The 13,943-nt window shown below is 62.1% G+C and overlaps 1 protein-coding gene across 2 annotated transcripts in view; it reads left to right on the top strand.

Moving 5' to 3' along the window:
- LOC123354880 (serine/threonine-protein kinase pim-1-like) overlaps positions 1–13,718 on the top strand; it is a 52,142-nt gene extending 38,424 nt beyond the window's left edge. The window contains exons 2-7 of one of the 2 annotated variants that reach the window (XM_044997247.1): positions 4,570–4,682; positions 5,003–5,109; positions 5,336–5,386; positions 9,850–10,216; positions 12,197–12,373; positions 13,410–13,718. In XM_044997247.1, the coding sequence (XP_044853182.1) occupies positions 4,601–4,682; positions 5,003–5,109; positions 5,336–5,386; positions 9,850–10,216; positions 12,197–12,373; positions 13,410–13,567 (942 nt within the window). In that variant the 5' untranslated portion in view covers positions 4,570–4,600 and the 3' untranslated portion in view covers positions 13,568–13,718. Of the gene's footprint in view, positions 1–4,540; positions 4,683–5,002; positions 5,110–5,335; positions 5,387–9,849; positions 10,217–12,196; positions 12,374–13,409 lie in introns of those variants that run through there. The other variant, XM_044997248.1, reaches the window with a different exon arrangement.
- The last annotated feature ends 225 nt before the right edge of the window (positions 13,719–13,943 follow it).

Raw genomic sequence — 13,943 nt, 5'->3', positions numbered from 1 at the left:
AGTCCCTCCTCTCCTGCACCCCCCTCCCCGGGTCCCCCCCGCCGCTCGCCCAGTCCCTCCTCTCCTGCACCCCCTCCCTGTGTCCCCCCCGCCGCTCGCCCAGTCCCTCCTCTCCTCCACCCCCTCCCCGTGTCCCCCCCCGCTCGCACAGTCCCTCCTCTCCTGCACCCCCTCCCCGTGTCCCCACCACCGCTCGCCCAGTCCCTCCTCTCCTGCACCCCCTCCCCGTGTCCCCACCACTGCTCGCCCAGTCCCTCCTCTCCTGCACCCCCTCCCTGTGTCCCCCCCACTGCTCACCCAGTCCCTCCTCTCCTGCACCCCCTCCCCGTGTCCCCCCCGCCGCTCGCCCAGTCCCTCCTCTCCTGCACCCCTCCCCGTGTCCACCCCGCCGCTCGCCCAGTCCCTCCTCTCCTGCACCCCCTCCCCGTGTCCCCCCCGCCGCTCGCCCAGTCCCTCCTCTCCTACACCCCCTCCCCGTGTCCCCCCACTGCCGCTCACCCAGTCCCTCCTCTCCTCCCCCCCTCCCTGTGTCCCCCCACTGCCGCTCGCCCAGTCCCTCCTCTCCTGCACCCCCTCCCCGTGTCCCCCCCGCCACTCGCCCAGTCCCTCCTCTCCTCCACCCCCTCCCCGTGTCCCCCCCGCCGCTCGCCCAGTCCCTCCTCTCCTCCACCCCCTCCCCGTGTCCCCCCCGCCGCTCGCCCAGTCCCTCCTCTCCTCCACCCCCTCCCCGTGTCCCCCCCGCTGCTCGCCCAGTCCCTCCTCTCCTGCACCCCCTCCCTGTGTCCCCCCCGCCGCCTGCCCTGTCCCTCCTCTCCTGCACCCCCCTCCCCATGTCCCCCCACTGCCGCTCGCCCAGTCCCTCCTCTCCTGCACCCCCTCCCCGTGTCCCCCCCGCCGCTCGCCCAGTCCCTCCTCTCCTGCACCCCCTCCCCGTGTCCCCCCCGCCGCTCGCCCAGTCCCTCCTCTGCTGCACCCCCTCCCCGTGTCCCCCCCGACGCTCGCCCAGTCCCTCCTCTCCTCCACCCCCTCCCCGTGTCCCCCCCGCCGCTCGCCCAGTCCCTCCTATCCTGCACCCCCTCCCCGTGTCCCCCCCGCCGCTCGCCCAGTCCCTCCTCTCCTGCACCCCCTCCCCGTGTCCCCTCCGCCGCTCGCCCAGTCCCTCCTCTCCTGCACCCCCTCCCCGTGTCCCCACCACTGCTCGCCCAGTCCCTCCTCTCCTGCACCCCCTCCCCGTGTCCTCCCCGCCGCTCGCCGAGTCCCTCCTCTCCTGCTCCCCCTCCCCGTGTCCCCCCCGCCGCTCGCCCAGTCCCTCCTCTCCTGCACCCCCTCCCCGTGTCCCCTCCGCCGCTCGCCCAGTCCCTCCTCTCCTGCACCCCCTCCCCGTGTCCCCACCACTGCTCGCCCAGTCCCTCCTCTCCTGCACCCCCTCCCCGTGTCCTCCCCGCCGCTCGCCCAGTCCCTCCTCTCCTGCACCCCCTCCCCGTGTCCCCCCACTGCTGCTCGCCCAGTCCCTCCTCTCCTCCCCCCTCCCTATGTCCCCCCACTGCCGCTCGCCCAGTCCCTCCTCTCCTGCACCCCCTCCCCGTGTCCCCCCACTGCCGCTCGCCCAGTCCCTCCTCTCCTGCACCCCCTCCCCGTGTCCCCCCCGCCGCTCGCCCAGTCCCTCCTCTCCTGCACCCCATCCCCGTGTCCCCCCCGCCGCTCGCCCAGTCCCTCCTCTGCTGCACCCCCTCCCCGTGTCCCCCCCGACGCTCGCCCAGTCCCTCCTCTCCTCCACCCCCTCCCCGTGTCCCCCCCGCCGCTCGCCCAGTCCCTCCTATCCTGCACCCCCTCCCCGTGTCCCCCCCGCCGCTCGCCCAGTCCCTCCTCTCCTGCACCCCCTCCCCGTGTCCCCCCCGCCGCTCGCCCAGTCCCTCCTCTCCTGCACCCCCTCCCCGTGTCCCCACCTCTGCTCGCCCAGTCCCTCCTCTCCTACACCCCCTCCCCGTGTCCTCCCCGCCGCTCGCCCAGTCCCTCCTCTCCTGCACCCCCTCCCCGTGTCCCCCCCGCCGCTCGCCCAGTCCCTCCTCTCCTGCACCCCCTCCCCGTGTCCCCTCCGCCGCTCGCCCAGTCCCTCCTCTCCTGCACCCCCTCCCCGTGTCCCCACCACTGCTCGCCCAGTCCCTCCTCTCCTACACCCCCTCCCCGTGTCCTCCCCGCCGCTCGCCCAGTCCCTCCTCTCCTGCACCCCCTCCCCGTGTCCCCCCACTGCCGCTCGCCCAGTCCCTCCTCTCCTCCCCCCCTCCCTATGTCCCCCCACTGCCGCTCGCCCAGTCCCTCCTCTCCTGCACCCCCTCCCCGTGTCCCCCCCGCCACTCGCCCAGTCCCTCCTCTCCTGCACCCCCTCCCTGTGTCCCCCCCGCCGCCTGCCCAGTCCCTCCTCTCCTGCACCCCCCTCCCCGTGTCCCCCCCGCCGCTCGCCCAGTCCCTCCTCTCCTGCACCCCCTCCCTGTGTCCCCCCGCCGCTCGCCGAGTCCCTCCTCTCCTGCACCCCCTCCCTGTATCCCCCCCGCCGCTCGCCCAGTCCCTCCTCTCCTGCACCCCCTCACCGTGTCCCCCCCGCCGCTCGCCCAGTCCCTCCTCTCCTGCACCCCCTCCCTTGTCCCCCCCGCCCCTCGCCCAGTCCCTCCTCTCCTGCACCCCCTCCCCGTGTCCCCCCCGCCACTCGCCCAGTCCCTCCTCTCCTGCACCCCCTCACCGTGTCCCCCCCGCCGCTCGCCCAGTCCCTCCTCTCCTGCACCCCCTCCCCTTGTCCCCCCCGCCCCTCGCCCAGTCCCTCCTCTCCTGCACCCCCTCCCCGTGTCCCCCCCGCCACTCGCCCAGTCCCTCCTCTCCTGCACCCCCTCCCCGTGTCCCCCCCGCCGCTCGCCCAGTCCCTCCTCTCCTCCACCCCCTCCCCGTGTCCCCCCCGCCGCTCGCCCAGTCCCTCCTCTCCTCCACCCCTCTCTGTGTCCCCCCCGCCGCTCGCCCAGTCCCTCCTCTCCTGCACCCCCTCCCGGTGTCCCCCCCGCCGCTCGCCCAGTCCCTCCTCTCCTGCACCCCCTCCCCGTGTCCCCCCCGCCGCTCGCCCAGTCCCTCCTCTCCTGCACCCCCTCCCCGTGTCCCCCCCGCCGCTCACCCAGTCCCTCCTCTCCTGCACCCCCTCCCCGTGTCCCCCCCGCCGCTCACCCAGTCCCTCCTCTCCTGCACCCCCCTCCCCGTGTCCCCTCCGCCGCTCGCCCAGTCCCTCCTCTCCTGCACCCCCTCCCCGTGTCACCCCCGCCGCTCTCCCAGTCCCTCCTCTTCTCCACCCCCTCCCCGTGTCCCCCCCGCTGCTCGCCCAGTCCCTCCTCTCCTGCACTCCCTCCCCGTGTCCCCCCCGCTGCTCGCCCAGTCCCTCCTCTCCTGCACCCCCTCCCCGTGTCCCCGCCGCCGCTCGCCCAGTCCCTCCTCTCCTGCACCCCCTCCCCGTGTCCCCCCCGCCGCTCGCCCAGTCCCTCCTCTCCTGCACCCCCTCCCCGTGTCCCCCCCGCCGCTCGCGCAGTCCCTCCTCTCCTGCACCCCCTACGTGTGTCCCCCCCGCCGGTCGCCCAGTCCCTCCTCTCCTGCACCCCCTCCCCGTGTCCCCCCCGCCGGTCGCCCAGTCCCTCCTCTCCTGCACCCCCTCCCCGTGTCCCCCCGGCCGCTCGCCCAGTCCCTCCTCTCCTCCACCCCCCCCCCGTGGCCCCCCCGCCGCTCGCCCCGTCCCTCCTCTCCTGCACCCCCTCCCCGTGTCCCCACCGCCGCTCGCCCAGTCCCTCCTCTCCTGCACCCCCCTCCCCGTGTCCCCCCACTGCCGCTGGCCCAGTCCCTCCTCTCCTGCATCCCCCTCCCTGTGTCCCCCCCGCCGCTCACCCAGTCCCTCCTCTCCTGCACCCCCTCCCCGTGTCTGTCTTCCCCCCCCCCGCTGCTCACCAGGTCCCTCCTCTCCTCCATCCTGCTCCCTGTGTGACCAAGTGTGATGAAGTGGGACTGTTCTTATTTTTTCTCTGAATACTGTGTGTGTGCCTCAGTTTCCCTTTTGTCTTTCTTAAGTGTCTAGGTGGAGGGATCAGGGTGTGTGATTGTTGCAGAGCCCTAGGGGACCAGTTTGATTCTGTTGCCCAGAGAATGGCCGACACCCTGTCTCCTGGCAACTAATGGCCTGGCGTCCTTCCCTGCGAGGTGCCACCTGAAGGTGTTGGAGAACAAAGGGATCAGGGGACTCCTGGCCGGGGAAAGACACAAGCTGGAGAGTCTGGCTGGGGAAATGGACAGAGACCCAGCCCAGGCAGGGCACTGGGCTCCCTGCCCCCCAAGTTGGACCTGGCTGAGGGGTCCTGTTTCCTGTACCTACAAGCTCTGTTTTAGACCATGTTTCTGTCATCTAATAAACCTGTTCTGCTGGCTGGCTGAGAGTCTCAGAGAATCGCAGGAAGGGGGTGCAGGGCCGTGACTCCCCCACACTCTGTGACACCAAGTCACCTGGTACTGGACGCCATGATAGAATTACCAGTGTTTCTCTATTGAAAGGAAAGTCCTGGAGTAAGGGGACAGGGTGGGGATGCTGCTCTCCAAGATCAACTCGCTGGCCAACCTCTGCTCCGGGTCCGGTGGGGAGCTGCACCCGGCCAAGCTACAGCCAGGTGAGGCTCAGTTGGGTTCAGTTTGGTTTGGATGGACTGCAGGGGGGGGCTCTGCTGTGGGGGGCCCCGGAGCGGCTGGGATCAGTTTGGGAGGCACCCTGTCCTGCTAGGCATTGGAGAGGCTCATAGAGGAGTCTGATCCAGTTTGGGTTGCAAGGAAGTCTGATCCGGTTTGGGGAAGGGATGTGGGTCTGGTCTGGTTTCGGGGTGGGGGGTCGTTCTGAGGAGGAATGAGGGTCTGGCCTGGTTTGCAGGGTTGGCCCGGCCTTTTGAGGACACTGCTGGGTCTGATCCTGGTGTCTGTGCCTCTCTGCCTGCAGGGAAGGACAAGGAGCCGCTGGAGAAGCTGTACGAGGTGGGCCCGCTGCTGGGCAGTGGTGGCTTTGGTTCTGTCCACTCGGGCACCCGCCTGTCGGACAGCGCCCCGGTGAGTAGACCCTGGACAGGGACCCCCCCACCCCACCCCTGCAGCCCACTCTATAGAGCTCCACCTTTGGTGAGAGACCCGTCCCTTACCCCGTTACATCTCCTTTGCTTTGCCCTGTCATAGCCACCATCTTGCCTCCCCTTCACTGGTCCCTTGTTTGCCTCCCCTCTTTCTGGGGTTGCCTGACCCAATCCTGATTGTCTGGGTGGTTCTGGTTGTGTCCTAGGTAGCCATCAAGCACGTGCACCAGGACCGGGTTTCTAACTGGGGAGAGCTGGTAAGTGTCTTGGGCAGGGATATCTGCTGTGGCTCTGCATTGCATGGTCTTGGCTCTGTAGTGAAGGTGTCGTAGGTAGCACGGAGTCCCCGGGCGATGCTCTGGGACTGCTCCCCACAAAGCCAGTCAGGACTTTGGGGAGCCTCCGCTCCCTTGGAGCAGACTGTCTGCAGGGCAGGAAGCTCACACGTAGCATTCAGCATGTGCCCGTCTGTGTGCTTCCCACAGTGAGTCCACCCAATCGGGGTCCTGGGGAGGCCAGAGGGTCCTGCACCCCCACCTTGCAGTCAGACGTGACTCTCAGCCAGCCAGTGACACAGAGGTTTATTTAGATGAGAGGAACACAGACCAAAACAGGTCTTGCCAGTACAGACAACAGGACCCCCCTTAGTGAGGTCCATCTGGGGCCCCAGGGAGGCCACTGCCCCGCTGGGAGGCCCGAGCCTCCTTGGGGCTCCCCTCCATCTTCCAGCCAGCTTCCAAAAACTGCCAAACCCCCTCCAGCCCCTCCTCTCTGGGCTGTGTCTCTTTCCCAGGCCAGGAGGTCACCTGATCTCTCTGTCTCCAACACCTTTAGCATCCCCTTGCAGGGGGGAAGGGCCTGGCCACTAGTTGCCAGGCGACAGAGGGTCGGCCAGAGCTGAGGCCCCCCCAGAGTATTCAGAGGGAACATTAAAACCAGTCCCACCTCGTCACCAGTCCCTCTCCCCCCTTTGAGATCGAACTGAGCGGGGTCACTTCAGCCAGTGACCTGGGGAAGTTCGAACCTACCCACGTTCCCAGGGATGCCCCAGCATCCCCCCCTTTGTGGGGGAAGAGTTGCACCAGGCCCTTCCAGTTTCCTGCCCCCCTTTAGGTCGTGGGTGCTCGATGGCACCCGTAGGCTGCAGCTGGGAAGGCTTATGCAGCTCATGTCCTTTCCCCACCCCAATACCCCTGGGGTTCAAGCTGGGCTGGGGTCTTCTCCCCGCGTTCCAGTCTGGGGGGCTGTGATTCGGGCTCTCTTGGTTCAGACACACCCCCCCTTTTGACCCTGCCCCCCCTCTGGAAAGGCTCCTCTGTGCTGGGCCAGGGTCCTACAGCCATTTTCCCCGTGTCCCGGCCTCCCTCCCCCTCTGGCAGGGGTCACAGGAGCGGCAGTACTGCCGGACATGGGCAAAGACCCCAGGCCAGTAAAAGTTCTGTAGCAGCCTCTGCTGGGTACGCCAGGCTCCCTGGTGCCCTGTGAGGGGGATGTCATGGGCCGGGTACAGCAGCTGGTGGCGATACTTCCGGGGTATCACCAGCTGCCTCCTGATCCCCCCGACTCCATTTTCCCTGGGGGAGCCCATTCTCGGTACAGGAACCCCTTCTCCCACAGGAACCTTTTCCGGCCACCTCCACCCATGGTCTGTACCACACTGAGGTCAGCCAGGTCCCTTATCTTCCTCAAGGAGGGATCTTTCTGCACCTCGGCCTGGAACTCAGCAGCTGGGGCAGCGATGGGGACCTGCTCTCTCTCACCGGCTGGGTCTGAAGTTGCAGCCTCCTTGAGCTGTGTCTCTGGGCGCTCCCTCCCCACCAGGGCAGGGTTCTGCTCCTCGGGCAAGGTACCCTTCCCGAGGTCAGGGCGCAGTGTCCTGTGCAGGCTTGGGCTACGGGTCACGACCATGGCACCCTGGGGGTTGCTTGGCCAGTTCTCCATGTCCCCCCCCATTAACACCTCAGTGGGTAAATGAGGGTGCACCCCCACTTTCTTGGGGCCCTCCTTGTCCCCCCATTTCAAATGTACTCTTGCCACGGGAACCTTGAATGGGGTCCCACCCACCCCCATCAGGGTCAGATAGGTGTTGGACATCACCTCATCTGGAGCTACCACCTCGGGCCGGGCCAGCGTTACCTCAGCGCCCGTGTCCCAGTATTCATAGACTTTCCTCCCATCCACCTCCAGAGGAACAAGGCACTCGCTTCGCAGGGACAGCCCTGCGCCCACCCTGTAAATGGAAAACCTGATGTCCGGAGCATCCAGCTCTGCGGAGGAGGTGGCCTGGGCCCTCCTCCCTCCTGAACAGTTGATAAGCTGCCAGCCCCCCTTTCCTGGGAAGCCTGCCCCTCGTCCAGCTGGGCCGTTACCCAGTTAACCCTCTGTGGGTCCAGTCTGCTTGGTCTGTACCTGAGCCTGGGGCACTGGGTCTGTATGTGGCCTCTTTGGCCAAAGTGATAGCAGCCCATATCCCATTGGTCCCCCCGAGCTGGTCGGTTGGCTCTGAAGCCGGATGTCCCCCTTGGGAGGGGGTTCTCCACGTTTTCCTTATGAGAGGTCCCAGGATCGCTCTCTTTCTGCATCATGGCAGGCATGTTTCTTTGGGACTCCTTCCTGCCACCCCCCGACCGGCTCTGCACAAACTCATCGGCCAGCCGCCCTGCATGTCATGGGTTCTCTGGCTTTTGGTCCCTCAATCACAGCCTCAGGTCGGATGGGCACCACTCATACAGTTGCTCCAGTACCAGCAGTTTAACCAGGTCCCCCTTCGTCTGGGCCCCATCGGCCCACTTGCTGGCGTACCCCTCCATGCGGACGGCCAGTTGCAGATAGGAGACCTCAGGGGTTTTATCCTGACTCCGGAACCTCTCCCGGTACATCTCAGGAGTCAGCCCAAACTCGCGCAGCAGGGCCTGCTTGAACAGTTTGTAGTTCCCTTTCTCCTCCTCTCCCAGCTGGCCGTACAATGCCACGGCCTTGGGGTCCAGTAAGGGGGTGAGAACCCGGAGCCTGTCCACAGGATCTACCTGGTGCAGCTCGCAGGCCGTCTCAAAGGCATCTAGGAAGTCATCCATGTCCTCCCCCTCCTTACGCGGGGCCAGGATGCACTTATCAAAGCTCCGCGCAGTCCTGGGCCCCCCCTCACTCCCCGCAGCCGGGGGCCTGCTGCCCCGCAGCCTCGCCAGTTCCAGCTCATGCTGACGCTGTCGTTCTTCATGTTCCCTCTGTCTCTCTTTCTCCTCCAGCTCCCGTTGTCTTTGTCTCTCCTCATTCTGCCTCTGTTTCTCACGATCCTCCGTCTCTCTCATTTTTATCTCTCTCTCCCACTTCTGCCGCTTCCGTTCCACGGATGCCGAGCATTGCCGGGAGGATCCCCTGCTGGCCGGGGGGGTCATGGTGCCCTCAGTATTCGCTGGGCTCCTCTTCACCCTCCCCCTAGGCATAGGGAGAAGGGGTCTCAGGAAGCCCTCAGCGGCCGGCTGACCACTCCCAGCGGGGACAGACACTGGTGCCTGTGCTGCATCTGCCAGGCTGCTTCCCTCAGAGACAGGGATCAGTTCATTCAAGCGATCTCCCTCCTCCAGCTGGGCAATCAGCTGGTCTTTGGTGAGCTTCCCACTGCGCAGCCCCCTCTGCTTGCACAGCTCCACCAGGTCACCCTTAAGGCACTTGGCATACATCTTCCTGCTGGCCACTCACAGGCCTGGGTGCTCGCTGCTCCCCACGGTACCCAGGGAGTCCCCTAGTGCACCAGCCCTTCTTGAGGTTACCACCTGTCTGCCAGGGTTGAGCCGCAGACTCCTCTGCCCCTGGGACCGCTCGCTGTGATCCCCCGGGGGACCTTGTTACTGCGAGAGCCTTCTTTCTGGTGTCACACTCCCAAGGGTTAATCGCCCCTGAAACCATCTCTCTCTGAATCTTTGGCATGCCTGGTCCCCGTCAATCCCCCTTCGTTTTACTGCTCCCCAGTCACTTACTGCAAGAAGCGCTGTCCACGGGGTGCAGTAGATCCCACCACTGCCACCAGTTGTCACAGAGTCCCCGGGCGATGCTCTGGAACTGCTCCCCACCAAGCCAGTCAGGACTTTGGGGAGCCTTCACTCCCTTGGAGCAGACTGTCTTTAGGGCAGGAAGCTCACACGTAGCATTCAGCATGTGCCTGTCTGTGTGCTTCCCACAGTGAGTCCACCCAGTTGGGGTGCTGGGGAAGCCAGAGGGTCCTGCACCCCCACCTTGCAGTCAGACGTGACTCTCAGCCAGCCGGTAAAACAGAGGTTTATTTAGATGACAGAAACACAGTCCAAAACAGGTCTTGCCAGTACAGACCACAAGACCCCCCCTTAGTTAGGTCCATCTGGGGCCCCAGGGAGGCCACAGCCCCGCTGGGAGGCCTGAGCCTCCTTGGGGTTCCCCTCCATTTTCCAGTCAGCTTCCAAAAACTCTCAAACCCCCTCCAGCCCCTCCTGTCTGGGCTGTCTCTCTTTCCCAGGCCAGGAGTTCACCTGATCTCTCTGTCTCCAACACCTTTAGCATCCCCTTGCAGGGGGGAAGTGCCCGGCCATTAGTTGCCAGGTGACAGAGGGTCGGCCAGAGCTGAGCCCCCCGCCCCCCAGTATTCAGAGGGAACATTATAACCAATCCCACCTCGTCACAGTAGCTCTTGACTTCGTGGGTCGATTTGCCTGCCTCTGATGGAGCTCTCCTTTCTCTCTCTGTGAAGCCTTGTGGGAGCAGAGTGCCCATGGAGATCCTGCTCCTGAAGAAAGTGGGCTCAGGCTTCCGGGGGGTCATTCAGCTCTTGGACTGGTTTGAGAGACCGGACAGCTTCGTCTTGGTTTTGGAGCGACCGGATCCTGTGCAGGACCTGTTTGACTTCATCACGGAGCGGGGTGCTCTCCCCGAGGAGCAGGCCCGCAGCTTTTTCCGCCAGGTTGTGGAGGCGGTTCAGCACTGTCATAGCTGTGGGGTATTGCACCGGGATATCAAGGACGAGAACATCCTGGTTGATCTGAACAGCGGGGAACTGAAACTCATAGATTTTGGGTCTGGGGCATTACTCAAGGACACAGCGTACACTGATTTTGATGGTGAGTGTCTGTTTCCATCCTCTTCTATTTTATCTGCGTAGGGAGGGAATCCAGGGAGATTCCTCTTTGAAATGAGTTGTTCCCTGCCTGTAAATGTTCAGTAACTTCCCAGCCAGGGAATGGTTTGTTCCCTCTTTCCCTGCCATTCTCCTTTGCTAAATATATTGTTGTGTGATGTGCAGCTTTGATACCTTTGGGGTTTTCCTCCCTGCCTTGTATCCAAAAAGCATTTCACAAATGTGTTTGCCCTTTTGTTGGGTGTTAACCGGTGGTAGCTGCCCACGTCATGCAGGGGCTGGGAGGGGCACATGGCAGAAACCGGGTGTGAACTCACAAGCATCAGTCTCTGGAGTCCCTGTGAGCAATAAGAGGAGAAAGTTGGGCTCTGGTTCCAGTGATTTGGTTTTCTCTAGGTCCATGACAGCTGTAGCATTTCAGCAGGGGTCTGGCTGGTATTCCACCCTCTAGGGGTGGTGCAAACAGGATCTGCCTCACCTCCTAGATGGGGAAAGATTGAGTGAAACCTCTCTGCAGCCATGGCTGCTCAGGTGCTGGATCCTAACCTAATCTACCAGCTAGAATGCAGGGGAGGGAAAGTCCCCCCCCAAGTAGAAAGAAGAGGGCTCTTGTGCAGTTTCTTTCTGTGGGGACGGATGGACATCAGTGTGGGGAGGGGATCAAGAGGAGAAGCTGCTGTCTCCGCCATCTCGCTGAATTATTCATTTCATTGGAAAGTTGCGTTTTGCCACGGGATGAATGTTGTGAAATAGGATCGGTGGGAGATCTGCTTACAGCTGGCTCCCTTTCCTCTGCTCCCCAAAGGCACCTGAGTCAGATCTTGGGGGGGGGGGGAGCTCCAGACCCAGGGAGGACTGTTTGACCTTGGAGCAGGGGTGCAGAGATCTGCGTGGGGGACAAATAAGCAGAGCAGCAGGCATTCTTTCTGACCCACTAGAAAGGCATATTCAGGATAGGGCCGTTGACTTTCAAAAAACCAGATCAGTTTGTTGTGGAGCGTTTGTTTTGCTTCTGCCCTGCCGGATGGGTGCTGCATTTTTTGTTTTTAATGTAAAGGTTGATGACAAGGGATGGCCCCTCTCAACCACCCATCTCCTGCAGAATTTCCCAAGCTAGTGGCGCCCCCTGGTGGGACATCAGGTTTCTTTTTACAACCCACAGTTTGTAAACAACAGTCACATGGCCAGAAACCAGACTAGGAGCTCTGACCTCAGTCTCCTCTTCCTGCCAGAAGGGAAGAGATCAGATACAACAAAGGCAAAGGGTGTAAGCCTCTGCCGAGGCCAAAACCAGGGTTCCAAGCATAATTATCACATGCACAACGGTACAAACTAAAACCACTCCCCTGACGTTGTACAACAAACCTTTGTCCCCAGCTCTGGAGTAGCCAGGCTTTATCCCTGGCTGACTCAACAGTAGTCAGTGCCAGAAAAGGAATAAACTCTTCTTTGGGTTAAGCAAGGAAACCCTTTATGTAGGAGGACTGTAAGGTTGTCTGGGGTCCTTGTTGTGCAGTAGACAAGGCCTCAGCACCTCCCCAAATGCTCTGGCTGCACTGGGTCACCATGGACTGAAGCATCTGCAAGCTGCCTCTCTCTTTACCTCACTGAGAAATGGTTACATTGACAGAGATGAAGGCAGGATAACGGTGGCCTTAAGAAAGCTGTTACTTATTGTGGCTTGTATTGCAGCTGGAAAACATGGTTGTTTGCACTCCATTTGGTTCTGCTTCGTTTGTAGTCTATGCCCTAGCACAGCTGCTAGGGGTTTAAATCCCAATCAAACTGGGCTGAGAGTTAAACAATATTAAGATATTGCTACCTAAATTGGGGGCTGAAGTACCTGACTTGGTCTCTTGGTCACCCTGATAACACCTGAACAAATCATTAATAACTGGTTGCTCTGCTTAGGGTAAGAGATGAACTATTTCTGCTAACCGTGCACCTCTGATCTCCTCTACAGGGACCAGAGTGTACAGCCCCCCAGAATGGATCCTCAATCACCAATATCATGCCAGATCAGCCACAGTCTGGTCTCTGGGGGTCCTGCTATATGACATGGTCTGCGGGATTCTCCCCTTTGAACATGATGAGGAGATTATTAAGGGCCAGGTCTGCTTTCGGCAGAGCGTCTCTCCAGGTGAGCACACTCCTTTGTAGTGTTAGAGTTGGGCGAACAGCTGCTTAGCCTGAATGCCACACTGACAGAGCGATAATACCACAACATAGAGGTGCATTTACCATCACTTCATGCAACCAATGAGACATGCAAGGCATAGTCTGTGATCTAGTGGTCCCTTCATGTCTTAAACTCAATGAGATGTTTCATGCTATTGAATCCTGGGGAAATGCTGGGGACCCCGCTGTCTTCCCTGCCTCAGACAGCTGCTTCAGAGCTCACTGTTGTCGTTCACTTCAGCACTTGACTCTCCTGCCACTCGCCGGGGTCTTTAATGTGGCTACTGCCGCTGGCTGATGAAGCAGTCTGACAGAAAGTGGAAATGACAAAAGAGCTAGAACCGAGTAGCCCTCCGGTTTCATCATCTCACTGGGGAAGGGAAAGTTGATTTTTGCTATTAGCCTGCATATGAATGGCGGGGGACTATGGCCTGCTCATGGACTTGCACTGCTAATTTGCTCCCTTGTGTATTTTTGGAGTCTCCATCCAAAGATGGGACCTGGTTCACCTACGTACTAGGGTGGGGGAAGTAACTAAGAAACCACATCTAGGGCAGGTCTACACTCCAGCTGGAATCGATGCTGTGAGATCGAGCTGGGGGGGGTCGATTTATTGTGTGTAGTCTAGACGTGATAAATCGACCCCTGAGCGCTCTCCCGTCGACTCCTGTACTCCAGCGCCACGAGAGGCGCAGGCGGAGTCGATGGGGGGATGGCAGCTGTCGACTCGCCGTCATGAAGACGCCGCGGTGAGTCGATCTAAGTACGTCGACTTCAGCTACGCTATTCTCGTAGCCGCAGTTGCGTATCCTAGATCAATTCCCCCCGCCTCCCCTAGTGGAGACCAGGGCCTAGCCACAGCCATGGTCATCTGTCCTGTGAAGCAAGAAAGGCAGATCCCAAAGCAGACTTGCAGGTGGTAAAAGAGGGAGGCTTGTAGGCTTCCCAGACATTACTCAGCAGCACATTCTCACTGACTGCTTGTTTTCTCTCCCCAGAATGCCAGCACCTCATTGAATGGTGTCTGGACTTGAGGCCCTCCGACAGGCCATCCTTGGAAGACCTCCTAAATCATTCATGGATGCAAGACGTTCCTTTGCCACAGAAAACAGCAGAGATGCACCAGCACAATCTAATTCAGGAGTCTGGCGAATAGCAGTTCCTCTCATCCACGGGGTGTAAAAGAGAAAACTCTTGCCAGTGGCTGCCTGCCTGTTACATGGGAACATTCATATCTCATTCCAGAGGCCAGCTAACTGGCGAATCTTCTCAGAGGCTGGAGGTTAGGCCCTGCCTTACCTGATGTCTTGCCCAGGGGGGCTCCAGGCCCCAGCACGGCAAGCACGTACTTGGGGCAGCAAGCCGCAGGGGGCGCTCTGCCGGCGCTGCCAGGGGGGCAGGCAGGCTGCCTTCGGCGGCTTGCCTGCGGAGGGTCCGCTGGTCCCGCGGCTTTGGAGGACGTCCCGCAGGCGCGCCTGCGGAGGGTCCGCTGGTCCCGCGGCTTTGGAGGACGTCCCGCAGGCGTGCCTGTG

This window comes from Mauremys mutica, chromosome 22 (assembly GCF_020497125.1).
Source record: "Mauremys mutica isolate MM-2020 ecotype Southern chromosome 22, ASM2049712v1, whole genome shotgun sequence".
In the NCBI taxonomy this organism is placed as follows: domain Eukaryota; kingdom Metazoa; phylum Chordata; order Testudines; family Geoemydidae; genus Mauremys; species Mauremys mutica.
The sequence above is the reverse complement of the archived record's forward strand: the minus strand, read 5'-3'. Positions and strand labels throughout refer to the sequence as shown.